Source organism: Lontra canadensis, unplaced genomic scaffold (genome assembly GCF_010015895.1).
Source record: "Lontra canadensis isolate GAN:19392208 unplaced genomic scaffold, GSC_riverotter_1.0 scaffold528, whole genome shotgun sequence".
Taxonomy (NCBI): Eukaryota; Metazoa; Chordata; class Mammalia; order Carnivora; family Mustelidae; genus Lontra; species Lontra canadensis.
The window spans coordinates 26,368-53,495 of record NW_022631518.1 but is presented as its reverse complement, the minus strand read 5'-3'; the positions used below and the strand labels follow the sequence as shown (position 1 = coordinate 53,495).

Sequence of the window (27,128 nt, the reverse complement as noted above, 5' to 3'; positions counted from 1 at the left end):
ATACAGGCCCAGCAACCAGTCATCCCGCAATAGGCCTTTCCAGACCCAGTGCCAGGCCTTGCCAGGGATAGCATTCCTCGTTCTTACGACCGAGAACACCCTGGCTAGGCCTATATGTGGCAAAAAGCAGGAGGTCATATTGAAGTGGAGCGTTTTGTAGCCTGGGTTACCAAACCCTGAGCGCAGGAAAGGGAGTTCCCAAGCTGCTCAGAGGCCTCTAGATGGCACCAGAGAGCCAGAGCTGAGCTGGAGAAACCAAGAATCGGAGTGTGAGACACGGCGTGTGACACCGTGTGTGACTCGGTGAGTGTGAGTGTGACAGGGAGCGTGTGGCACTGTGAGGGCGTGTGACACAGGCCGTGACACTGCGCGGCCTCGTGGGGCAGGGGCCCCTGTGAGTCTGTGAATGTGTGTATGTCACCGGTAAATACGTGGGGCCACAGCTCCTTCCCGCCCTGAGGGCAGGTGACAGGGAGACCCTCGAAAAGCCCGAGCTCTGGCGTGTCACCTCATTCTCACTCTTGTATATTCCCCCCATCCTCATTCTAGGGGAGCCCCCGCGTCCCATTACCCTCCTCCTCCCAAGGCCCCCTCCATAGCCCCACCCCCACGGCTTGCTGCGGCCACCGAGGCTGACCGCTTTGCGGCTTCGGCCAGAGGGGGAGGGGCGGACTTCCCTGGAGTGCAGTGGGAAGGGAGGGCCACACGGGGTGATCTGGGGGTCTGCGCGGGAAGAAGGTGGATGTGGAGAAGCAGATGCCCTTCAGGGAAGAAGGCAGTGGGGAAGACGTTTCCCCCGCCCGACTTCCAAAGAGGCAGAGTAGGGGACAGGTGTTTGAATGAGGTTAGGAACGGAATTCAGGAGGGTCCCAGATGGGGTTCGCGTGCCATAAGTGCAAGGTGAAAAGCCAGGGAGGGGGACAGCCTGTGTATCCGGGTCCCGGGTAGTGAGGAGAAAGCGAAGGGGTCGTGGCTTTGGGGAGCGGTGCGTGGGGTCCCCTCCCAGAGGGACCAGAGCGGTCCCGAGCTCCACCTCCCGGCCGGGGCGGGGGGGTAAGGAGCGCGGGGAGGCGGGAGGGAGGCGGGCAGGCGGGCCAGGAGGGAGGGGGGGGGGGGGGGGCGGGCCGGGCTGTGCGCTCTGCTCGCTGCTGGCTCCGCCGCCACCGCCGCCGCCGCCGCCGCCGCCGCCGCCGCCTCACACACTCGCGGAGCGGGAGCGCGGCGCGGACGCGAAGCCGCCGGGGCTGCTGTGCCCAGAGCCAGCCGGAGCCGGAGCCTGAACCGCAGCGCCAGCCCGAGCCGTGCTGAGCCGCAGCCCGGGCCGGGGCCGGTGGCGGCTCATGGTCAGCAGGGCCGGCGGCCGGCGCTGCCCCGAGGCGGGTAAGGATCCGGTGGCGGTGGAGGCAGCGGCGGCGGCTCCCGCTCGGGAGCGGCCATAGCCGGCGGGAGCTGAGGGAGGGGCGCTCAGCGGAGCGAGGCCACGAGGGCCCGGGCGGTGCTCAGCGCGCTGGGCTGGGGTGGGGGCGGTGGGAGCTCGGACCGGGGGTGGAGGTCGGGGCACCCTGGTCTCCAAAGTCCGTGGCGAGAAACCGAGAGAGGAGAGGGGATGCTGAACCGGACCTCTGCCGTGGCGTCCCGCACCCCTGCGCGTTTGAAGCCACAGGGAATAAGGAGACTCCAGGAGCGCGCCGAATGGAGGTGGTTGGGGGAAGCGCGCAACCCCCAGTTTGAGGGGGGGACGAAGCCGGCAAGGACCCTCGTACACAACGCACACACACACACTTGTTGGGCGACCAGATCGGATCACTCAGGCGCTTCCAGCTCCCCGCGGGCACCCAGAGGGCCAGACCACGGACATACGTACACGCATACATACATCCGTACATATGTGCACACACAGACATACCTCCCGCACACCAGCGCCCACTGGGGCACCGTCACTAGCTCGGCGTCTGCACACTCAGCAGCACGGACACACAACCCGTGGCCCTAACAGAGCAACAGAACACAACCGAGTGTGACATTTGGCGACACAGACACACAAACACAATCCCGTGCCCTCATGTATGAGAGTCGCGGCCACAGTTCGCAAATGAACACTCAAAACCTAACCTCGCACGTACATATTCCTTTAAGGAACACACCCTAACATGAATTATGTTACCCACTCCTTGGCCAGAACACAGATGCACAACACAGGTCTCGCTTGCTCCCCCCCCACCCTGCACCCACATAAACACAACCCCAGTGTCTCAGCACACGCCTTGACAGCACACACCCTAACACAGAAAGTAGAACCTACAGCGGCGCCTCACGGGCGAGAACACAGAATCCACTGCTTCACACATCTTAACACTGGGTGTCACACACCTTACACCAACAGTGTCACATTACACCTTGCAGCCTATACACACAAACACACACGCTCGCTCTCTCTCCCTCGGAGGCCAGATTGCGTTCTGGGAAGATGAGGGGCGGTCGGGCGAGCCCCTAGCGTCCCTTCATCTTAATCACGACACTGTTATTGTAACTATCAGCGCCGCGGGAACCCTGGGGGCTGGCCGGACCGGCTTCCCCGCCTGCGTCTCCCCCACCCCCACTCCGGGGCCGGGCCGGCCGGGTATTCCCGGAACTGGCTGGACTAGCAGGCCGCGCCATCCCGGCTCCCCTGGGCTTCAAGGCCGTGGGTCCCTTTGCAGGGAGTGGAGCCTGAGGAGGTGTTTGCGACCCTCTTCGGGCCATTTAGCTGCGTTCTGAGAGCCACCTGGGGCCCCAGCACACCTGGGTCCCGCACACCTGTATCCCTCACACACCTGGACGCCCCTTCCGCCAGGTGCCCGCTGTAGGCCAGAGTCGCGTGCACCGGCAAAGCCCTGGGGCCCGAAGGGAGATCTCGGCTCGCGCTGGAGCAGAATTGGCAGGCTAGGTGGACTCAGCTACCCTCGGGAGCCCAGACTTCTGGCTTCAGTTTCCCCAGCAGTGATTGGCGACTGTTTCTTCTAGCTGGACATATTCGGTGTAGCGTTGAGGTCTTTGAGGATTGAGTGCGGGGCAAAGACTCCTTTCCGCTAGCCGTGAGAGGGTCCGTTTCTTGAGAATGTCCCCACCCGGCCTGGCTCGCCAAGCTTTGTGATTCCGGCGCCGGCTCCCTCCCCGCCCCCTCCCGGCGCCCGCCGCTTGGCTCCCGCGGATGCTCGCTTGCTGTGGACCCTAGGCAGTGGGCCGAGATGCGGTGGAGGAGGGATTCCCCGTAGCGGCCCTTGGGGGGCAGGAGGCGCAGGGGGCCTACTGGCCAAGGTTCTCACCGCACCCCCACCTCGCCTTGAGCTCTGGGAGGCCTGTGTCGCTGGGGTGGGGGTGGGGCCGCCCGAGTCCGAGGTTGGTGGAGGAACAGTGCCCCCCCCCACACACACACACTACTGCATCCTCTGGGAGGAGACGCCCACGCTCTGGGTGTGTGCGGGGAGCACCCGCTGACCACAGCGGTGTAGACAGGGGCTGCCCCAGCGGCCACAGAGTCCAGGACACCGTGCTGAAAGACAGAGGGAGCCTACCATTACCTGCTCTGAGCCAACCTTCCGTAGCTGCCAGAAAAGAGGGTGCCCTTAGAAGGTGCTTGTGACAGCCTAGAGGTAGGCGTTATTTTCTTGATGTGGAGGTCTAGGAGGATTGAAATCTGTAATTACAACTAGACCAGGGCATGGAATGGAATCAGAGAAGAGGGGTGAGAAGGGCCTCTGAAGACGGGCAGTGGTAGTGTAGTAGGGGAGCAGATCTGGTTTTAGTTCTGGCAGCCTTTAGTTTCCCCTCTCCCCCAAGCCGATTCCCAGAGGGACTTCAGCTGGAAGAGGGTGTCTTGCTGGTCTGGCCTCTTCCTGGCAGAGGGGCTGCTAGTGTGGCTACTTGGTCAGGGGATCTGGGCTAGAGAGAGACGGTGAGCTAACTGCTGGGAGGAGTGGGCTGGAAGCACCAGGAGAGGGCCTTGTGGTGGGGGTAGGACATGGGGGAGGCCCTTGTGAGATGGTATGGCTGCCCCTACCCTGAACAAGGATGGCTGGTGCTGCAGGGTGAGATTCTTTCAACAATGTCTTGAGCACCTGCTGGCTCTATCTGCCCGGGCCCATAGTGGGGGGGTGAGGATGCCACACAGTGGTAAGACACACACCACCCTTGTCTTCCAAGGTCTTCCCAACTAGCAGGGGATGGGTTCATTTACTTACTGAACCAGCGAGCACCTACTGTGTGCCTGGTGCTGGGAATAAAATGCCCTGTTCATGGGGCGCCTGGGTGGCTCAGTGGGTTAAAGCCTCTGCCTTCGGCTTGGGTCATGATCCCAGGGTCCTGGGACGGAGCCAAGTATCAGGCTCTCTGCTTGGCAGGGAGTCCGCTTCCCCCTCTCTCTCTGCCTGCCTCTCTGCCTACTTGTGATCTCTGTCAAATAAATAAATTAAATCTTTTTTTAAAAATTTAAAAAATAATTTATAAAGAAAAAAGCCCTGTTCAGTTATTTTATATATGTACTGGTCCTTTACAATATAATAGATCTGAATGCCATGGATCTCATCTCCCAAATAACTAACAAGAGGCAGAACTGATTATTTCCATTTCATGATCTGGAAGCAGATTCAGAAAGGTGAAGCCACCTGGCCAAGGTCACATGGCTAGGAAGTGGTGGAGCAAGGGTTTGATCCCCAACATTCTGACTCAAGCATGCAGGTGCCTAGAAGCCCTGCAGATGCTAATAGAGGGTTGTGCAAGAGCAGGGAGAGGAGCTGAGGACCATGCACATGTTCACTGTGGGAAGCCTCTGAACAGCTCCACTCCGCACAGCCCCACTCTGCACAGCTCCACTAAGGCTTACCCTACTCTCCCAGAGGTTGGCTTTGTCCTTTGGTTTTTGTAGCCACGGTGGCAGTGGCTGTTGTGCAACAGTGCGGGGGGCAGGGGTAAGGGTGTGGGGGTGTTCACAGCTGACTTGGTCACTGGGATGTGGATGGCTGCCTCTGGGTATTTTAGCATTCAGCAGAAAGTGGACCCTGGTCCCTGAGGTGGGCTGGTAAAGAAGGTTCCGGGTGAGCCCTCACTGCTGTCCTCTCCCCCTCTCCAACATGTTGACACAGATGGCGGTTTCCTTGGCCCTCCCTGGACTCTGTCCCCTCACACCTCACTGCTCTCCTCAGGCCTGAGAAGAATGAGTCACTGTGCGAGCTGCAGCTCTGCTTCTCAGGGACCTGGGTGCCTATGTCACTGGGCAGAGGTGGGGACACCGTTGTCAGGAAGGCAGCCAGGGCCTGGGCAAGGGCAGATAAAGCTAATGGCTTCAGAAGGTGCCTGAAGACTAATGACTCTCCATAAGCAACCATACCTGGGCAAAGTTCAGGGATGGTGGGGGCAGGGGTAAGGGAGGGCTACCTCACTGCTGCTCCTGGCTCCTCTGACTGTGTCCCTGCATCCCCAGGGCCTCTGGGTGGGGGAGGGGACAGCTTCAGGCTGGGGTTGTACAGCCCTTGAACCCTAAGCCCTCTCTTTCCTTGCCAGGCAAGTTTGGCAGCGCAGGGATGGGGTGGTGGGGGTGGGGGGCTACTCGGCCAACATATTCTAGCCTCTGAGAATTCTCTGGATTTTCTTTCCCCCCCATCCAGCCTTTTCCCCAGACTCTGGATGAGAAGAGGCATTCTTATTTCTCAAATCTTGACTCTGCTTACTCTTCTGTGACCTGAGACAGTTCGTGTTTCTTTCTGAGCCTCAATTTTATCATCTGCACAATGGGGAGCAGTGTAATAATAATAAAGTACCCACTTCGGAGGGTGGGGAGGATTAGAATGGAGAGTGTATGTAAATGGAGTAAAATCTCAGGGAGTGTTAGCTGGGATGATGATGACAATGATGACGGTGATGATGATGGCAAAGGTGACAGTAGAATTTGCACTTCTTTCTCAACTCCAGGGACCTAGCACATCTCAAGAGTTAGTCTTTTCCTGATAGTGCGTCCTGTTGCCTCCACTCTACTGCCTGGGGGTTTCTCCAGGTCCCTCCCCCAGAATCAGAATTGGTGGGGGCAGATAATACTCATTTTAAAGGAACATTCTAGGTGCTTCATGGGCCTTCAACCTTCTTCAACTCTTGCCCTCACTCTGGGTAGCCACCCCTCCAAACCCATGTTCCCCCAAATTCCTACCTCCTGGAAACACCCTCTTCCCCATACATTCCTGGCCTTGGATATTTCTCTGTGGTCCTCTTTCTGACTCCAAGTTGTACACCATAATCCTTTCCTGATTCCTCTGCTGGCTGGAGGTAAGGGATGTCCTGAGGGTGACAGGGTGAATTAGTGAGACAGAAAAAGAGTGTGTATGGGGTGGGGGGGCTTCTAGTGTGTGTGCTGCCTGGGAGGCCTGAGGGGTTAGAGCCCTGGGTTGTGAGCCTGAGAGGTGGAAGAATGGGCTTAATCTGTAGCTCTTGGAGCTGCTACAAATCAGTCACCCTGACTCTGTCAGACCAAGACCTCTGAATTTACAGCCAAAATTTGTGAGCATTCATTTTTCTTGGAAAAGTCTGTCCCATTTTCATAAAATTCATAAAGGGGGCTTGATCTAAAAGGGTTAAAAATCTGTGTTCTGGAGAGAGTGAGGGAAGCAAGCAGTCACTGCCTTATTTCTCCTGTGTCAGGTTTAGGGTAATTCCCATAGAGCCCCCACCCTGCCAAGACTTAGGCGTGGAATTGGTGTATGGAGTGACCCACTCTGTGTTTAAGATGGAAGGAAGGCAGGCTAAGGTGCCCAGAAGGGAATGAGGTTCCCTGGAGACCGTCCTCCCGGGGGTGCGTTTAGGTTGGAGCTTAGAAGTAAGAGGAGCCTTGTGCCAGATCTGTGCAGGTAGATGGATAGTGGCTGGAGGGTGGATCCACTTGGAGCATTCGATAAATTTTTCCTTCCTTTAAAGAGATTAAGATTGCAACTAGGAACAAGCACCACACTAATCTGATAACAGCCTCTTACGCGTAGGGCACTTTACTGGCAGGGAGAGACCAGGGAGGAGGTGTGGTTTGGGAGTGCTATGTGAAGAAGTGAAGTGTTCGACTTTGTAAGGAATCTGTGTTCACTGAGCATTTGCTGAGAGTCAACTATGGTCCTAAAGAGAGAAGGATTAAATTTGACGCCCGTAGGTTCTTGATGGAATAAGGAAATTGGGCAAGGAAATAAGCAGTGACCACCCAGAAAGTGCCAGGATAGGCTAAACCTGAGAGCTACAGTGGTCTTTCAGGAACTCTTACTGAGTGCTTGCTGTATGCCAGGTCCAGAGCAGGGTCCTGAGGCTGTAGGAACAAAGCAGAGGCTCTCATCTCTGCTCAATCTTGTAGGAAAGACAACTGACAAATTATTTCCCATCTAACAGCTACATAACTTCAATTATAAGTGCTGTGAGGGAGCATTTGTTGAGTACTTAGAGTATGCGCTAGGTGTTTAGCCCATGTGATCTCAAACTCCCTAGGAAATAGGTGGCCTTGTTCCCATTTTACAGATAAGGAAACTGAGGCCCTAAATCATTGTTCTCCTGCTCAGCATCCAGGAAATGGATAGTCTGATGTCTTCTCCACCCTGATTCCTTCCATGTGCCAAATGATTACAACCAAACAAAATGACAAATAGTCATTGAGTTAGAATGGTTGTGAGGTCCATGATAGCACATTGAGTCTATCTTGTATGCTGCTGTGTCCCAGTGCCCAGGAGATTGCCTCACACATTGTAAGTGCACATTAACATTTGTTGAATGCATGGTGCCCAGCTCTGTGAACATGTGTGGGTTGGGGCAGGGGAATGAGTAGAGAGAGTCTGGCCCTACCTTCAGGAAGTCTGGCATTTGTCTGGAGAACCAGAGAACACAGGAATAGGTGCACAGTACTGGGGTTGAACAACACTGGCAGGTGGGCGGGGTCCAGGCAGCTCAGTGATTCATTGCCTTGGGACTAGGGCAGACAATAGTGGCTGTGAGTTGGAGAAAGGAGAGGTCACAGCAGGCTGGAGAGGCCTGGGAAGGCTTCCTGGATTAGGGGCTGCCTTCAGTGGGGTAGGTGTGGTCTCTGACAAGGATGGGTAGGATTTCCTGGGAGGGGGGGAGGATGTCAGGTATTTCAGGTGCAAGTGGGGAGGTGGGGGAAGGGGAGTGAGCCTGAGCCCTCTGCTGAAAATGCAGGGCCTGACTTTGGATTTAAATAGAGGGGCTGGCCATGGTTTTGTTGGAGAGAAGGAAGGGATCCAGACTGGGACAGCAGCAGGGCTGGCTGGGGTCTGCAGGTGCATTGCCTCAAAGCTGGGGGGTGGGGGAGATGAGGGAGAAGTGGGTTATTGGGGTGATCAGGGCGCAGCTTGTGGCTGGCTATGGCATAGAGGGCTCCAGTTGGAAGGATGTGGGGGTGGGCACAGAGAAACCCGTCAGAGATGGGACTGGACACGTCAAAGGGGGAGGGGCAAGGTATGAGACAGGGGCCAGATGTTTACTGAGAGCCTGGGAGCCTACTTGGAGGGGAGTGGTCAGGAACAGGCTGGTGGTGGCATTGGCAGCACCATCCCAGTTAGACCTGCTGGGCTCACAGTTGCTAAGGACAGGCTAGGGCAGCTCCCAATGCCAATTCCAGGGCGAGTCAGCCCTGACCACAGTCCTGACCCCAATCTTGAACTCTACACTCTTCTTCCACACACCCGTCAGTGTCTCCCTCCCCCTTCCCCCCCCCCCACCCCTGGTGGAAACAGGGCAGGAAGGGAGGAGGAGGAGTCCTGGGAACCCAGCTGGGGGCAGAGCTGGGGGCAGTGTGCTTTGGGGGCGGGGGTGGCTGACTCCTACACTTCAGCTCTGTTTCCAAGCCTTGATGGGTGCCTAGTTTAAGCTGACCCTTCATGGGGGTGGGGGCATTGGGCAATCTGGGTGATTACTGTCAGAAAAGAGGGATTTGACATGTCATATCTCATATGCATATACTGACCAGCATCTCCGAAGGAAAAGAAACGAGAAGCCTTCCCACTCCCTCCAGCCATCCTGAGTGGCCCTCAGCATGGGGTCCGGGGAACATAAAGAGTGCCTGTATCTCTTTCCTATCATGTATGTGGGGGGTGCTTAAGGGCTTACCCTTCCACTTGCTGTCTCTCCATATCTCGGTATCAGGGTAATTACCATGGGTGACTAAGGCAAGATGCTGGTGAGAAGGAGGTGTTGGGCAAAGCACAGGAGAGAGAGCAGGGAGGAGGGAGTGTCAGCAGGGTCAGGGCGTTCCATGGGCGGGAGCTACTCTAGACCTGTTCTGGGCCCTTACCGGCTCCTCCAGCTGGGGCAGACATTGCTGCTACACCCAGCTGTGAGAGAAACTCAGGGTTCTGGGTTCTGGAATCGGGGTTCTGGGCTGGGGCTGAGCTCTCTTTGTGGGATAGTGTATAGATGGCAGAAGGGGAGTCAGGGCCTGGCTTGGGCAACCCTCAGGGCCAGCTTCCTCTTCCCAGCTGACCTCCTATTTTGCCTCTTCTCCTTGCAGCCCTCCTGATTCTAGATCCTGCCAGGATGGGGCCCCCGAGGCCCAGCCCAGGCCCCGGGGGGCAACGGTTGCTGCTGCCCCCCTTGCCGCTGGCACTGCTGCTTCTGCTGGCGGCATCCCCAGGCCATGCCACTCGGGTGGTGTACAAGGTGCTGGAGGAGCAGCCACCCAACACCCTCATTGGGAGCCTTGCTGCGGACTATGGTTTTCCAGACGTGGGCCACCTGTACAAACTAGAGGTAGGCGCCCCATACCTGCGGGTGGATGGCAAGACGGGAGACATCTTCACCACCGAGACGTCTATTGACCGCGAGGGGCTCCGTGAATGCCAGAACCAGCTCCCTGGTGAGCCTTGCATCCTGGAGTTTGAGGTGTCTATTACGGACCTCGTGCAGAACGGCAGTCCCCGGCTGTTAGAGGGCCAGATAGAGGTACAGGACATCAATGACAACACGCCCAACTTCGCCTCACCAGTCATCACGCTACCCATCCCTGAGAACACCAACATTGGCTCACTCTTCCCCATCCCGGTGGCTTCTGACCGCGACACCGGCCCCAACGGTGTTGCATCCTACGAGCTGCAGGCCGGGCCTGAGGCCCAGGAGCTGTTTGGGCTTCAGGTGGCAGAGGACCAGGAGGGGAAGCAGCCACAGCTCATCGTGATGGGCAACCTAGACCGGGAGCGCTGGGATTCCTATGACCTCACCATCAAGGTGCAGGATGGCGGCAGCCCCCCCACGCGCCAGCAGTGCCCTGCTGCGCGTCACTGTGCTTGACACCAACGACAACGCCCCCAAGTTCGAGCGGCCCTCCTACGAGGCTGAACTGTCCGAGAATAGCCCCATAGGCCACTCGGTCATCCAGGTGAGAGGTCCCTCCATCTAACTGTCAGGATTCCCACCTCAGGAAATGGGAGCCTGGCCAGGGCTGGTGAGAGTTCCCTTCACTCAGGGGTAAACTGCGAGGGTATTGTGATCTGGTGAGACCTTCCTATCCCAGCAGGTGATATTATTTCCCTCTCTCAAGCTACTTAGTGAGGGACCCCTGGGTGGCTCAGTTGGTTAAACAGCTGCTTTTGGCTCAAGTCATGATCCCAGGGTCCTGGGATCGAGCCCCCTGTTGGGCTCCCTGCTCAGTGTGGAATCTGCTTCTCCCTCTCCCTCTGCCCACTCTCCCCACTCATGTTCATGCTCTCTTGCTTTCTCTCCAATAAATAAATAAAATCTTAAAAAAAAAAAAAAGCTACTTAGTGAGAGTGACAGCGTAGGAATAGTAGTCCCCTCATCCTCAAATCAGACTCAAACTGGAGAAACTTCGGAGAAGTGAAACCCCCTCCCAAGTCAAATGATATCCTCCACTCCAGCGAGGCCAGCCAAGTTGGAATAAGAACACTCTCTCTCCAGAGATGAGAATATCTTCCCCACCAGCAGCCCCTTAGCCAGACCAGACTTTTCCTGAAGCTAGAGGACAGAGCCTTTCTTTGCTTCTCCCTGACAGTCAGATGAGATTATTTGAGCCAAGTGAGTCCTCAGAGTTCTAGAAAACTGCATTCAGATGCCTCTCTGTACACCAGCTTCCTTCCCTAGGCAAGGGTGCTCGTGAGTATGGGGTGCTTGGCACAGTGGGGGGTCGGTTGCCTCTGCTGAAGTTCTCAGCACCCCTCTCCATGGGAACTGCCCCAGGGGCTGGACAGCTTGGTGGGGCCAGGGCCTGGGAGGGAGCAAAGAAAGCGTCCCTGCAGACAGGTGGGCGTATCTCCCGCTGTCATCTCAGCCCTGGCCTCCTGCCAGCCCCAGCTCCTTTCTCCTTCCCCCTGGGCTGAAGCTGTCTGTCTTTGAAGTGAGGGAGCTGAGGAGGGCTCAGCCTGCCCTGTACACCGTTATGGTCCTGGGAAACCCTTCATTCTATGTCCTCAAACTGAAGTGGGGCGTGGGGAGGAGTTTTAGGCTTTTTTTTAGAGGCTGGTGGACTTGAACATGTAGAAGGGAGTATGAGGAAGAAAAGGGAGACAGACAGTCGGAGATGGTGAATAATAACAGCCTGGGTGCCAGGCACTGTTCAGAACACATTATGTGTATTATGTCATGGAATCCTCACAGTTCAAGGTAAGCATTATCCCCATTTCACCGATGGGAAACTGAGCCCACAGAGATTTGGAAACTTGATGCCTGGTCTCCCCAGCTGTTGTGTTCACATCCCACTCTGGCTGTGTACAACAGCCCGGCTTCAAACTCTGAATCCTGTGTGTGTAACAGCTACACCCCCTTCCAGTGGGCCGAAGCAGAAGAGTGGGCAGAGATGGGGTTTGAGAAGGAGCAGAAAAGAGAGGATGGGAGAGACACAGAAAGAGCTGAGCAAGGCGGGGAGGGAAACAGGGACAGAAGTGAAGAGTCACAGAGACAAAGGGAGGTAAGATGGTAAGAGAGGTGGGTAAGAAGCCAGGTGAGCAGTCTAGAGACAGGGAGAAGTGGGAATCCCAAGGGAAAGGTAGGTGACAGAGAGATGGACTGGGGACAGCGGGGTGAGGAGAAGAAACAGTTTGGCTCTCACAGAGGTGAAAAAGGCCCAGAATAACTAGGATGCCCTGCCCAGATGTCTCCACTGTTGAACAAGTTCTGGTTCCCAACAGGAAGGAGAGGAGACTAGCAGTGGTATGAGGCTCCACTAGACATGGTGCCTAGCACTGTGTTAGCACTGATTTTCAGAGATGGACAGGTGGATGGGTGGATGAAAGGAGGGATAAATGCTGTTTAGGGAGCGCTTGCCACATACCAGGCAGTGTTAGGCATTTTTACAAGTATTATTTAATTCTCACCACAGCCCTATGAAATAGGTTCTATTATTAACCCATTTTATACATTTGTAGACTGAGGCTTGGGGTGATGGAGTAATTGGCCCAAGGTTACGTAGTTAGGAAGTGGTAGAGCTGGGATTTGAACCCAGAACTCTTCTGCTGTGTTTCTCAGAGATTCTGCCAGGTTATACCTGTCCTGTCCTCCCCATTTCCCCCACACACACCCACTTCTCCCTTACCAGTGGTACCTCATGGCCATTCCCACCAGGTTCCCGCTGCCCCATCACCACCAGTGTTTGTATAGACTTGGGCCGAGTGTGCGTCGGCGTTGGCGTGGGAGGGCGTGCCCACTGCAAAGGGACAGACAGTTCATTGTTTGATGCTGGGAGCCCAGCCCGCTGCCAGCAGGCTCTGTGGCCCGCACCAGCCCCTCCCTCCCGGCCGCAGACTCAGCTGCCCAGATTCCTCAAGTTGGTGCCTAGCCAGCACCAGCCAGAGGAGAAGATGCTGAAACCGGTTTCCCCGGTTTGAGGGAGCCATGGCCTTGCCAGCTCCTTCTGACCCATATCCCTACGTGACTGCTTTCGAGCGAAGCCCCCTCCCCTGGGGCCTCCAGGTGGGCATTTGGGTCTCCACTAGTGCGCAAACACACACATGCACAAACACATACCTTCTCACACATTCACACATACCCCCCGTCTCAGAATACATGTACGCGCACACATGGGTATTGTGCTCACGTCAGGCAGACATGCCACACCTTTCCAGCTCTTTGGAAAGGTTGAAGTCCCGTTTAATTGGGTGGAAGGGCTACCCTAGTTGCTAGCTGGCTTTACATCCCCAGATTGGGGCACACCAGTACAGGAACGGTAAGCAGAGCTGTCCCATCTCTGCTAGTTTCTTGTAACACAGCAGAAGATTTGCAGGCTGCATCTGTGCTCCTCAGGGAACGAGATCAGTACTGTCTGCCCTGTGTCGGGGTTGGGAAAAGGGCAGTTGGTCTATGTGTTGCTTTTGGAAAGGGTGCCACATTAGACGAATTGTATCTGCCATGGTCATTGCAAAGGCAGCACACATGTTCCTTAATGTGCTATCCCATTATCCCAAGACTAACCCATCCCGGCTTCCCTTGTTTTCCTCTGCTGCCCTGTAGGTGAAGGCCAATGACTCGGACCAAGGCGCCAACGCAGAAATCGACTACACATTCCACCAGGCGCCTGAGGTGGTGAGGCGTCTTCTGCGACTGGACAGGAACACTGGACTTATCACTGTGCAGGGCCCCGTGGATCGCGAGGACCTGAGTACCCTGCGCTTCTCCGTGCTCGCCAAGGACCGAGGCACCAACCCCAAGAGTGCCCGTGCCCAAGTGGTGGTGACTGTGAAGGACATGAATGACAACGCCCCCACCATTGAGATCCGGGGCATAGGGTTGGTGACCCATCAAGATGGGATGGCTAATATCTCGGAGGATGTGGCAGAGGAGACAGCTGTGGCCCTGGTGCAGGTCTCTGACCGAGATGAGGGAGAGAACGCAGCTGTCACCTGTGTGGTGGCAAATGACGTGCCCTTCCAGCTGCGCCAGGCCAGTGAGACGGGAAGTGACAGCAAAAAGAAGTACTTCTTACAGACCACCACTCCACTCGATTACGAGAAGGTCAAAGACTATACCATAGAGATTGTGGCTGTGGACTCTGGCAACCCCCCGCTCTCTAGCACCAACTCCCTCAAGGTGCAGGTGGTAGATGTCAATGACAATGCCCCTGTGTTCACCCAGAGTGTCACTGAGGTTGCCTTCCCAGAAAACAACAAGCCAGGTGAAGTGGTCGCCGAAGTCACTGCCAGCGATGCCGACTCAGGCTCTAACGCGGAGCTGGTTTACTCTCTGGAGCCAGAGCCAGCTGCCAAGGGCCTCTTCACCATCTCTCCTGACACTGGAGAGATCCGGGTGAAGACATCCCTTGATCGGGAACAGCGGGATAGTTACGAGTTAAAGGTGGTGGCAGCTGACCGGGGCAGTCCCAGCCTGCAGGGCACAGCCACCGTCCTTGTCAATGTGCTGGACTGCAACGACAATGACCCCAAGTTTATGCTGAGTGGCTACAACTTCTCAGTGATGGAGAACATGCCAGCACTGAGTCCAGTGGGCATGGTGACCGTCATTGATGGGGACAAAGGGGACAACGCCCGGGTACAGCTCACGGTGGAGCAGGACAATGGTGATTTTGTTATCCAAAATGGCACAGGCACCATCCTCTCCAGCCTGAGCTTTGATCGGGAGCATCAGAGCACCTACACCTTCCAGCTGAAGGCAGTGGACGGGGGTGTCCCACCTCGCTCAGCGTATGTGGGTGTCACTATCAACGTGCTGGATGAGAATGACAATGCACCCTTCATCACCGCCCCTTCCAACACCTCCCACCAGCTGTTGACCCCACAGACACGTCTTGGTGAGACGGTCAGCCAGGTGACAGCCGAGGACATTGACTCCGGGGTCAATGCGGAGTTGACCTACAGCATCGCTGGTGGCAACCCTTACGGACTCTTCCAGATTGGATCCCATTCAGGGGCCATCACCCTTGAGAAGGAGATTGAGCGGCGCCATCACGGGCTGCACCGCCTGGTGGTGAAAGTCAGTGACCGTGGCAAGCCCCCGCGCTATGGCACGGCCTTGGTCCACCTTTACGTCAATGAGACCCTGGCCAACCGCACCCTTCTGGAGACCCTGCTGGGCCACAGCCTGGACACGCCACTGGACATCGATATCGCTGGGGATCCAGAATATGAGCGCTCCAAGCAACGTGGTAACATCCTCTTTGGAGTGGTGGCCGGTGTGGTGGCCGTGGCCTTGCTCATTGCCCTGGCAGTGCTTGTGCGCTACTGCCGGCAGCGGGAGGCCAAGAGTGGCTACCAGGCTGGCAAGAAGGAAACCAAGGATCTATATGCCCCCAAGCCCAGCAGCAAAGCCTCCAAGGGAAACAAAGGCAAAGGCAAGAAGAGCAAGTCCCCGAAGCCTGTGAAGCCAGTGGAGGATGAGGATGAGGCTGGGCTGCAGAAATCCCTCAAGTTCAACCTGATGAGCGATGCCCCTGGAGACAGCCCCCGCATCCACCTGCCCCTCAACTACCCGCCGGGCAGCCCTGACCTGGGCCGCCACTACCGCTCGAACTCCCCACTGCCTTCCATCCAGCTGCAGCCCCAGTCACCCTCTGCCTCCAAGAAGCACCAAGTGGTGCAGGACCTGCCACCCGCAAACACATTTGTGGGCACTGGTGACACCACATCCACGGGCTCTGAGCAGTACTCCGACTACAGCTACCGCACCAACCCCCCCAAATACCCCAGCAAGCAGGTAGGCCAGCCCTTGCGGCTCAGCACACCCCGGCCCCTACCCCACCCCTACCACGGGGCCATCTGGACCGAGGTATGGGAGTGACGGGGCAGGTGGATCAGACCTGTGCGGGGCAGGTGGATCAGACCTGTGCGCTCCTCAGCCCATAGGGGCCAACGCAAGCCAGTGGTGGGAGGTGGGACCAAAGATCTGGGGATGCTGGGGCCTTGGTGATGACCCTGCTGCCTTGCCCCGGCACAGAGGGTTAGACTGAGTGAAAATTGAGGGAGGGTGTGTGCTCTGTGGCATTCTCCTCCTTGCCCCCTCCCCATTGGGAGAGGCCTGTGACTGTCAATTCCCAAGACACTAGACCCAGCTGCTGGGTCTTGCCAGTGGGGGCTAATGGGCAGATGAGCAGAAGGGGTGGAGGCAGAAGGGGGGAAGGGAAAGGAAGATGAAGTCTACTCCAAAGCTGGGTCTCTAGCTGAGACCACCTATTGGTGCTTCTCTAGAAGGGAAACAGGGAGACCTGGGGTCCTATTGGGTAACTGGGTAGGGCTCTGTCAGGGAGGGGGGGCCTCCCTATTTGTGCCTTCTGTGTGTGCTGTGTTAGCCTCTTCCCCACCCCAGGCTCCTGGGGCTGGGTCCTGGCTCCCCTTCCCCAGTCCCAAACACTTATCCCTGACAATAAAGTTCTCTATTTTTGGAGTTTTGGTTTCTTATTTTCCTGGAACTGAGAGAAGGAGTGAGAGAGACTGGAAATGGCCCTTTGTCCCTAGGTCCCTACCCAATTTCCCTATCCCTTCTCTTTGCCCCTTCCTACTTCCCAGACCTCCCTCTACCCCAGCCCTATCTTCATTTACCATCATCCCATCTGACAACGTGTCCTCTCACTCTGTGTTTGGGAGGCCATCTCACTAGGAACAACATCCTTCCCCAAGAAAGGGCAGGTGCACTCAAGTGAGAGGCACCCAGGTCCTGCCCTTTGTCCACTGACTGGGGCTTCACCCTTCCAATCTGTTCACATTGAGGAGCCCCTGGCCGAGCTTGGGCCAGAACACCTGGTAAGAGTGAATTGCAGCCCGCCCACCTCAGGTGAAGACAGAGAAGCCCTTGATTACACCAGCCACCTTCCCTTGGGGCAAGATCTTTCCAAGTCCCTTTCCCAGCTTTTTCATCCCAGCATCGCTCAATGCCCAGCAATTACTGGGTCCTGCCCTGCATGTCCCCGCCATGATCACCAGCCTGGATTACTGGGAGGGAGGACCCAGGGAGGGGGAGGGAATCCTCAAGTTCTTAGGATTGGCCTGCTCTGGATCCCTACTCTTAGGGTGCTCCCTTCTGACTTTAAGCTGAGGGACCCTAGTCCTGCCCATCCTCCCTTCCCTTCCTTTAGCTCCTTGTTCTAGCTACCCTAGGCTGCTGGCTCTCACTCACTCTCTCTCTCTCCGTCTCTCACTTCTTGCTGTCCTAGGTCTGCCCTGTCTCTGGCTGTGCCTGCAGGGCACTGGGGCTAAAGCCTGGGTGAGAGGCCTCAGGTCCTGGGGGAGTCTCTGAGGCCAGAGGCAACATGTCTCCATGGCGACTGAAGTGGCTTGAGACACTCCCAGGAGGTCCAAGGCGCCAGCTCTCTGATTCCATCCACAAACTCCCCAATGCCCTGGGGGTACCCCCAAAGTAAACAGTCCTGGGGGCTTTGGAGGAGTGGGGCAGGGGCAAGTGAAATCTAGTTGCATCCCATTTCTTCTGGACAAATAAGCATCTCTAGGGGGACCGCCAGCAGCTCCTGACCAACGATTTTTTTCTCTTCTGTTCCCATCCTTGCTGCCACCGGGTCGCTCTTTCTTCTATTCCTTTAGCCTCTTCATCGCTTTGTCTTTCCCAGGGATTATCCCTTACTCAGCTGCAACCCAACACATCCATGAACACCTCCCTTCGACATTAAGACACAACCAAACCACAACACCATTGTCCTCATCAGAACACATAGGCCAAGTTCCCACTGTGTGATCAGCATGGTACCAGACCCTGAGGGGACACGGTCATATTCGTAAGAGATAACACATGTGAAAAGATGAGGCAATTGAGCCTCTTAAACGTGGAGTGGGAAATGCCTTAGTGAAGTTTCCCAGCTTGTTCCACTGTTCCTTCTGCCACTAGCTGCTACTATTTTTTCGTCCTTAACACAAGGTGCAGTGTACCATACTCAGCACTTTTTGTGAATTAGCTCATTCAAAGCTCATAACTCTTGGTGACATAAGTCATTACAGTGCTCATTTTCCAGGAGGGAAAACTGGTGAGTGCTGGACTCATAATTCAAACACAAAGCATCAGGAAATCTGATTTCCAGATTCTGCTGTTACCCATAATGCTTTACCAGAGGAGTCCCCTAATTAAGTCCGTTTGCGGAGTAAGAGATGCGCTATCACATTAGCCTATTAAAGGCTCTGCAACACCTGCAACAAAGGTGGGGGACACGTTAAACTTTGTGTAACTCGGGGTTTTCCAAAATTTATTTGACGGTGGTGCCCCTCCCTTTGAGGAACACAGTGTGGGAAAACCCACACAGGACATGGGAGTGGGTTGCTGGAGGGAAAATGTCAGACGTGAGCCAGCTCTTCAGTGACGAGCAGGAGTTGGGCAGGAGGTTCAGCCGAGTGAGCCGGCTCCTGAGGCAGGAGTGAGCATGGCCAAGTTGGGGACAGGGAGAGGCAGAAAGGGGAGCATCAGGGCTGGAGTAGAGGGTATAGGAGAGAGCTGAGAGATCAGATGGGAAGAACTGGAGGTTGTAGAGTGCACAGATGCCTGGCCAAAAGTTCCTTAATGGGAAACGGGAGTCCCTGAAAGCTCATGAGTTTTGGGTGAACTGAGTTTTAGAAAGTTCACCAGAGCATGTAGTGGCTATAAATGGGGTAGAGGTGAATGTACAGGATTGAAACTCCAAGGTCCGGACAAGGACGGTGGCCGTGGGGACAATGGATGATGGGTGGATTTGGCTAAACTTGGGGAGAAACGACCTCTAGGACTCAAAGGATGATTGGATATAGGGTAGGGATTTGGGGGAATGGGTATGACAGCTCCCAGGAGTCCCAGGTGTACATCATTCTTCTGTGTCTGGGTGATGGCATAGTGACTAAATTGTTGCCCATACACAAGGTGATTGAAGATAAAGAAGAATTGAGTTTCAGACTTGTTGAATCTGAAGGGTTAGTAGAGACACCCAATAGGAAATATACCCAGCAAATGTCTAGAACTTCAGGACCAGCGTCAGAGAGATTTTGGATCTAGGCTTTTTAAGATATGATAGTGATAGAATTATAGGGAATGTTTAGAGTTGAGGATGCCCAACCTTCCATTTTACAGAAAAAAAAAAAATCATAGGAAAAAAGGGCCAAGTGACAAGTTTTGGATGACCAGGTGTAAGTTTTTGGGGGACGGAAGGCCGCTAGCTACCATCTTGGGGAAAACTGGGAAGAGAAGCACTGGACGACCAGTCTGCCCGCAGACCCCTCCTGGAGACTCCTTTACCACATCCCAGCCCCAGGTCAATTGTGGGGACCTCATCTGTCATCACCCTGACTCCTTGGTGTTTTGGATCACAACATGGATCCCGAGAAGGGTTGTCTATTCCTGAAGATAAGGTGGGAGCCAAGCTGGGAAGGCAGTTCTGAGCCGCCTTCCCAACAGCTTACCTCAGCTGCCTTGAATGGAATGAAGATTGTGATGGATCAGGAGGTATCAGGAGGATGGGTCTGCAAACCTGGGGTCCCCTTTTCCGGCCTTCTTGATAAGCTCCTACTGAGGGTTTTAGAGTAAAGACAAAGCACCAGTGAAGTCCTAGAGGATTAGAGGGAGCCTGGAGACTCAGCAGCACCAGGGCCTGGGCCTGAGCTGCTCCCATCCCCCGGCTTCTGGGGGCCCTGGGTTTCTGCCCTCCACAACTCCTCATGTCTGGATGGCAGCAAAATCAGTGGCAGTCCCAGGTGGGTGTTTCGGTGGCTGGTTGTACCAAGTGCCAAGTTGAGGCTGCCAGGTTCTTGGGAGAATCCTTAACCTGAGGCAGGCACCCAGGGCTGCTGGCTGGGAGCAGCCTGTCCCAGTTCCACTACCCCCACCCCAACCCCCCATACAAGCTTCTAAGTCCTGGTTCCACTGAGCCATGGCCCCTCCCAGAAGCTCCTTCCAATTTCCTAGAAGGAGTCTCTCTTTGAGGCCAGCCTTCCTAATTGCTGATGGATGCCAGGCCCCTCCCCCTATGCCCAGGTCCTCCTGGGCCCTGTACCCTACAGTTAATACTCTGTTTCCTGATCTGGAGGATGGGGGAGTTTCCATTGTTCTGCTTCCCCACCCCCAAGGGGCCCCGGTTTGTTACCAGCCTCCCTTTCCTTCTTCCCCTCCCACCTTTTCTACTCCCAGGCCTCTCTAGAGGGGAATGAAGTGGGGACAAAGGGGCTCAAGTGGGAGGGGACGCAGCAGGGAGTCCTGAGGCTGCTTACAGCAACTCGAAGCAGGGCTGGGAACCAAGGATCAGAAAGACACTGGGATCTCTTTTGGATGGAGGCAATGGAAAGTTAAAGAGCAATGAGACAGGTGAGAAGCTGAAGTTCAGGGGTGCTGTTTGGAAATTAGGGAACTGCACTGGTATTGGTGAGCTCTTTCGGAATGAGGAGTCCATACTGCTTTAAGGAAGCTGTTCTGGAAATCCGGAAGCTTGCTCCTGACTGAGGCTATGCTGGAATTAGGGGAGTTGGCTGATATTGTGCTCTTCTGGCGTGGGCTGTTCTGGAATTAAAGGCTGTGCCGATACTGGGAAGCTGTGCTGTGACAAGTGGTTGTACTGGATTAGGCTTATTGTGGTGGCCTGGGGGCTACAATAACACTGGGGCCTGTGCTGTGGTGGGACCTGCAGTGTGTGGACTTGGCTCTCCTGGGAGCTGTCCCAGAATTAAGGGACTCCTCCATCGTGGTCTGCGCTTTCTTGGGGGCGCTGCTATGCTAGGGGGCTGGGCCTCTTCTCCATTGCTGCTGAGGCCTGGGGGGCCGGGAGCTCTGGGGCGGGCCTGGCTGGGGCTGGGGGTCGCTCTGGTGGTGGGCCCCCCAGGGCGAGCTGGCCTGCCAGCAGTGACCCTCCTTCTCCCCGCAGTTACCTCACCGACGCGTCACCTTCTCCGCCACCAGTCAGGCCCAAGAGCTGCAGGACCCGTCCCAGCACAGTTACTATGACAGTGGCCTGGAGGAATCTGAGACGCCATCCAGCAAGTCATCCTCGGGACCCCGACTCGGTCCCCTGGCTCTGCCAGAGGACCACTATGAGCGCACCACCCCCGATGGCAGCATAGGAGAGATGGAGCACCCCGAGAACGGTGAGGAGCTTCAGCATGGACAGGGCACCCCGGGAATGGGTAGGAGTAGAGATCAGGGATGAGACTTGGACAATAGCCTCCATTTATTGAGCTCTTGTGTGTTCAGCGGCGCTCACTGAGCCGAGTGCTTTCAGCTATATATTCATTTAATCCTCACAACTGCTCTCTGATCTGAGAACTTTACTGTTCTCTTCACAAGTGCAGGGAACGTGAGGCTCGGAGAGGTTGAGTCACTTACCCAAAGTAAGACAGAGGAAGTAACAGAGCTGGCAGGGATGCAAAGGCTACTCTGACTCCGAAGATCTTGCCCTGGGCACCACAGTGTGCAGCCTTCCTGGGAACAGGGACTCAGGCAGCACTGAGGGAAACTGGAGGGAACCTTGAGGTCATGACAGTCCCTTAATGGGGTCAGAGGGCCTTGAGAAAAGGAAGGGGCCCTTGGATGCTCAGAGGAGCTCAGAAGAGGGTATGATGATCCCCTGAGGGGAGGAACCAGAGAGGATCTGGCTGAGGGAAGGGAGTGGGAAGGTCTGGGGAGGGGAGAGGCCTGCCTGGGAGGGGTTTGAAGGGTGGTGGCAGAAGGAAGGTCTGGGCCAGAGCAGAGGTCAGTGTGGGAATGGATAGTGGGTGCACTTTCAAAATGTGTGTGTGTGATGCATATGCGTGTGTGTGTGTGTGAAGGGATCCATGGTAGCCTCTGGAGGGGAAGAACAAAGAAGCTTCCCCTTGGGACTGAAAGACTCTCTAGCTTGGAGCTGTCATTCGGTCTTGCCCTCTCCCTCAGTCCAAACTGCCCCCCCAAAAGATGAAAAGTTCTACTCCCCACCCCTCAGGCACAGGGCCCTTGTCTAACATTCCAGGCCCTAGGTCTCAGAGTGCCCTCCACCCCACCCTGCCCCTCCATGCTCTATCTCATGCCCGTCTCGTCCTTTTTGTGCCCGCGCAGAGCCGGCTGGCCGGAGCAGGCCCTGAGGCAGAGTGCCAGGTATGTGGGAGCTGCTCTGGGGTCTGGGGTCTGTGGGACTTGGCCCAGCACCCAGCCCCGCCCGCCCAGTGACCTTGTTCTGCTCTATGCCATGTTGGGTCCCCCAACCATGAGCTGAAGAGCCTTGGTGCTTTGAGGGTTAATGACAGAGCTGTCCCCTCCTCACCTTGCACTGGCAGGAGGCCAAGCCAGGGTGGGTGATACCAGGGGAGCCCCGGCCCCAGGCAGTTCTGCTCAGTCATGTCCCTGAGGGAGGGTCACCACCTGGTACTGTCCCTGAGCAAGGGCGGGACAGGGACAACTATGACAGGAAGTGCTCCTGGCCCAGCCGTTCCCATGGAGACCCCTGCTGCCCAGCAACCACACTGGCTACTGATGTCAGGCGGCCAACTCCTGTTCCCGTGGGTGTTCTGGGCAGGGAGCCGGGGCTAGGCCAGGGGCGGTGGTTGGCATAGGGGGCTGGAGTGCGGTGGGGAGGGGTTGCATGAGTGTGCTTGTGAGGATGCGAGTGTGTGCTTCTATGTGAACTCCCCACTACCTTCTCCCTGGCTTTAAAGGAGGCCTCACTGTGTTGGGGTAAGGTGGGGTTCTAGGATAGCTGGGAGCACAGTGAGGTTTGGGAGGGGTTCAGAAGGAAGGTATTTGCCCACCTTCATCTGAGGCTGGAGAAGCCCAGTATAGATTTGTGTGTCGTGTCTATTGAGGGTAGGGGTGTGTGTGTGTGTGTGAGAGAGAGAGAGAGAGAGACAGACAGACAGACAGAGATATTGGACCCTTAAATGAGGATGGGGGTTTCCTCACCCCTAAAGATAGATTTGCTTCTTTAAGGCTGTCTGGAGATAGATGAGGGAGGGTGTAGATGGGTTCTGTGTTTGTGCACCTGTCGGAGGGCAGATTTGGTGGGTGTGTTGTTAGGAGAGCTGGAGGGTGGCTGAGGATGGAAGTACGCATCTATTTCAGGGTAGACTGTATGAGAGAGAAGAGCCTGCGGTGGGCGGCAGGAGGCTGTGTGTCTATTTGCGGGTGTGTACACCTGCCAACTCAGTGGGCAAAAGGGGCATGCACCCCTGTCCCGAGGCAGGGCGGAGGTGCCCATGGGAAGCCCTGGAAGGGAGCTTTGCAATGTTACTCTGCCTGAAGACTGTCCTCCCCGTTCTCTTGCACAGACCTGCGCCCTTTGCCTGATGTTGCCATGACTGGCACATGTACCCAGGAGTGCAGCGAGTTTGGCCACTCTGACACGTGCTGGATGCCGGGCCAGTCATCTCCCAGCCGCCGGACCAAGAGCAGCGCCCTCAAACTCTCCACCTTCGTGCCTTACCAGGACCGAGGAGGGCAGGAGCCTGTGGGTGCCGGCAGCCCCAGCCCCCCGGAAGACCGGAACACCAAAACGGCCCCCGTGCGCCTCCTGCCCTCCTACAGTGCCTTCTCCCACAGTAGCCATGATTCCTGCAAGGACTCGGCCACCTTGGAGGAAATTCCCCTGACCCAGACCTCGGACTTCCCACCTGCAGCCACACCGGCATCTGCCCAGACAGCTAAGCGTGAGATCTACCTGTGAGCCCCCTCTGGCCGGTGGCCATACCCAACCCCAGTCACCGGCCAGGCCCCAGTTGGGCCCATTCCAGGGTCCTGCTCCTGACCCCCTTCAGCGTGGACTTCCCAGCCAGGACCCCAAGTGGGGTGAGTACTGGCCTCATGACCACGCAGGCCCTTCCCCCAAGCAGGGTCCAGGTCCTCTCTCCTCACTTCATCCCCCAGCCCCTGGGAGCCCTTCTTCCCCTTTATGGGGCTCCCCCCAGCTGGTGCCCAAGAGGGCTCCTCTATAATGACTAAGCTCCCTTCCCTCGACTTCCAGGGAGCACCCCCTTACTTTGGGCAGATGGTGGAATCAAGGGTGGGCAACACACTTTTAACTCATTGTTTCCCACATGGCCGACCAGGGTGGAGACAGGATGTCCCCATTCCAGCCCTGATGCAGGGCTGAACTGGGGAGCCCCTCTCCTTGGGAACTCCCAGAGGAAACTCAGCCACCAGGGGCTCCCTGAAGGGCTTTTGTTACCAAAGGTGGGGTGGGGATGGGGTGGGAGTGGGCCGGAGGCCTTGTCTTCCTATACTGCTCCTGGGCTCGCCCACCTGCCTGCCACGTGCCCCTGCCTGATCCCATCTAGGCACCCCCCTTCCCTGCTGGTCATGCAGTGTCTGTATATAAGGACCTTGGAATGATGTCCCCATTTCTGCCTGATTTGCAACTTTTCTTGTTGATGTTGTGTTGTCTTGGGGGACCCCTCTGGGTGGGGGGAGGCTGCCCTGTGCCCCCTCCTCCCTGCCGCAGTGGCCCCCACCCCAGGCCTCTACTGTTCCATGTTGTAAATACCCCTGGGGCCGTAGTGGGATGGGGGTGCAGGCCAGGGAAACAGTGGGTGGGTGGGGGTGGGGATGGGGGTAACATTCGCCTATCAGCAGAGCTGGGCTTTTATTTAATTTTTTTTTAAAAATACAAATCTCTATTTTTTTGGAACTGTTGTGCTGTGCCCTGGGGGGGGGGAATCCCCGCTCAGGCTGGCCCCCCCCACATCCAGATGAGCATCACAGAGGGGCCCTGAGGCTGTGGGGGGCAGCTGGACAGGGGTGGGATGACTGTGCCTCTGGCCTGGTTGGGTGAGTTGGGAGCAGGAAGGTTTGCTTAAGGGGTGGCTGGTTGCTGCCTCTAATAGGGGGAACCTGCACCCTGCCCCCTCCCTGCCCCCCAACCCCCAGCCCCTGCCATGACTGACCCGTCAGCCTGTAAAACCACCATTGCCTTGATCTCAGGGGGGTGGGAAGGGCTGCCTCAGGGCACCCTGGGCTCCAGGCCCCCTTCTTCCAGTTGGGCTTCCCTTTGCCAGGGTCAGGGGTCCCCTGGGGGAGGGGGTGGGGAGATTGGGGGGCAGAGAAGCCCAGTCAGCCATGATGAGGTGGGATTCCTTCCTGCACCTCAGGGGGCCAGGGTGTGACGGGCATCCTATAGAGCCCTCATCTCCCACTGTGGCCATCTCAAAGCCTCAGTCCCTCTTCCTTCCAGAAACCCCCCACTGCCTTGGCCCATACCTCTCCAGCTCCCCAGGGGCCCAGGCTGGGAGGCTGGAGACTCAGGGTATGGCCCTTGCTTGACTTAGTCTAAGCTTGGGGGGTGGCCCAAGGGTGGGAGGGGTGGGTACAGGCTGCTGGGTTGTCTGGTGCCTTTGGGAGCTGTGCTGCTGGGGTCTTGACTCCTGTAACCCCAGACACCCCACTCCACCTCGGGAAAGCCAGGGGCCTGAAGAATCACCCTATTCTCTGCTCCTTGCCCCTAACTTGGCTTGGGGTAACAGTGCTGGGAAGGAGAGCATTGTTAGGCTGGTAGCCTCAGCATACACAGCCCTTCTATTGAGGGCAGAGGGTAGAGTGGGCTGGGGTGGCAGCAACCAGGTCTGGGGGTTGGCCAAAGGCTCCTTTCCCTGGGGGAAGCCCAGAAGTGGGCTGCGGGCTTGATAAAGAGCCTCCTTCCCCCTGCACAAACAGGGCAGGTGCAATAGCGGTAGAGTTGGTAACATGGTGTGCCCAGCTGGTGGGGCAGTGGCCTCAAGGGCTGTCCTGTGTCCTGGAGGTCAGGGTTCTGGCAAGAAGATTGTATGAGGCCCATTTGCTTGGTGGAGTGGGCAGTCCAGACAGGAAGCATTCCTGGAGTCAGTGGACTCCCCTGGAAGCCCCTGGTGGCCTGGGCACCCTGCCCTGGTCTTGGGGACCCCTGAGCACCGAGTGGAAGGGCGGAGGAGCATTTTGCACAATGGAGAAGCCAGAAGGAAGGGGGTAGCCCAGGTGGCTGGGAGGGCTGAGAAGCACAGAGGAGGAGCCCTTCCTACAGGCAAAGGCAGAGTTCCAGCCCCCTGGTTGGGGTCAGGGCGCTGGTCTGTCACCCCCTGGGTACTCGAGAGGTGAAACCAAAGGTGGGCAGGGGATGGGTGAAAGCACCAGGGACCACCCCTATTGGTCCTAGGTCTATGAAGCCCTTCCCTAATGCCTTGTGTCGCGTACAGTTTTATGTACAAACAGGCGACATTTGGCCAGAGGAGACCCCCCTCAAACCCAGCCTGACCCAGTCAGTGTCTTCCTAGAGGGGACCTAATTGGTCCCCAACCCCCTACTTCAGAGCATGTCTCTTGGTAGGGGGAGGGTATATGGGGACGTATTTCTCTCCTGGGGTCCCTGAAGCCTGTCTCACATCCCTGGGGGAGGGTCTCTGGGGCATCTCTCACCTCCGGGGGCTCCCTCGGCCCTATCTCTCCCTTTGGGAGTCTCTGGAGGGACATGTATTCCCTCTGGGGACCATGGGAGCATGTCTCCCCCCTACCCAGGCTCTCTGGGGAGCCTGTTTTCCTCCCAGGGTTCCTGGGAGTACTTAAGGCATGTCAGTCTTGGGCCATCTCTCTTCCCAGGGAAGGGGGCTATCTCTGAAGCATGTCTGGGAAGGGATGTTTCTGGCCCTCCCTGCATCTCTCCTCTAGGGACGTCTCTGACCTGCAGCACTTTTGGGATGAGACGGACAGCTCTGAGTTGTCTTTTCTCCTGGAGGCTCTGGGATACCTCTCTCCTGAGGATCCGGCCGCTGGAGCCATTTCCTCCCTGGATGTGGGCTATCTCCTGGTGTTGGGAAGGCTTATGTTGGCCAAGAGAAAGTCTCTTAGGGGGCGTCTCCACGCGGGACTTCTCTGGGAGGGGGGGACTGTGTCTCGCCCATGGGGTTCCCGGGCGGGGGTGTCTGCCCGTGGGGAGAGGGAGACTGTGTCTCCTCGGGTTATCTGAGTGGGGAGGGGGGCCGTGTCTCTCTCGTGTGTTGGGGGGGTGGGGTTCGGGGAGGGGGGTTTTTGGGCTGTCGGATGCCCACACTGGGGTCGTGTTTCTCTTGGTTCGTGCCACTTCCCACCGCCTCGCTCCTCCCGGGAAGGGCCCCGCCCCGCCCCCACTCCCCCCCCCCACCCCGCCCCATCCCTGGCGCTGCGAGCACAATCCCGTTGATTTGTAATGATTTCTGTCTCTTTCCGTCTTTCTCTTTCTCTGACCTCCCCCACCTCCCCCGCCGCGAGCATGCGCAGGCACCGCCCCTACCCTCTCCGGTT

General features: G+C 56.8%; 1 protein-coding gene across 1 annotated transcript; it reads left to right on the top strand.

Moving 5' to 3' along the window:
- The first annotated feature begins 1,190 nt into the window (after nucleotides 1–1,190).
- Nucleotides 1,191–24,807, top strand: LOC116863105 (protocadherin-1-like). Its single transcript, XM_032850610.1, is given in 6 exon segments — nucleotides 1,191–1,380; nucleotides 9,521–10,251; nucleotides 10,253–10,384; nucleotides 13,468–15,663; nucleotides 20,786–21,005; nucleotides 23,157–24,807. Coding segments are annotated over 6 exon segments (3,714 nt in total). The 5' UTR covers nucleotides 1,191–1,340; the 3' UTR covers nucleotides 23,552–24,807.
- The last annotated feature ends 2,321 nt before the right edge of the window (nucleotides 24,808–27,128 follow it).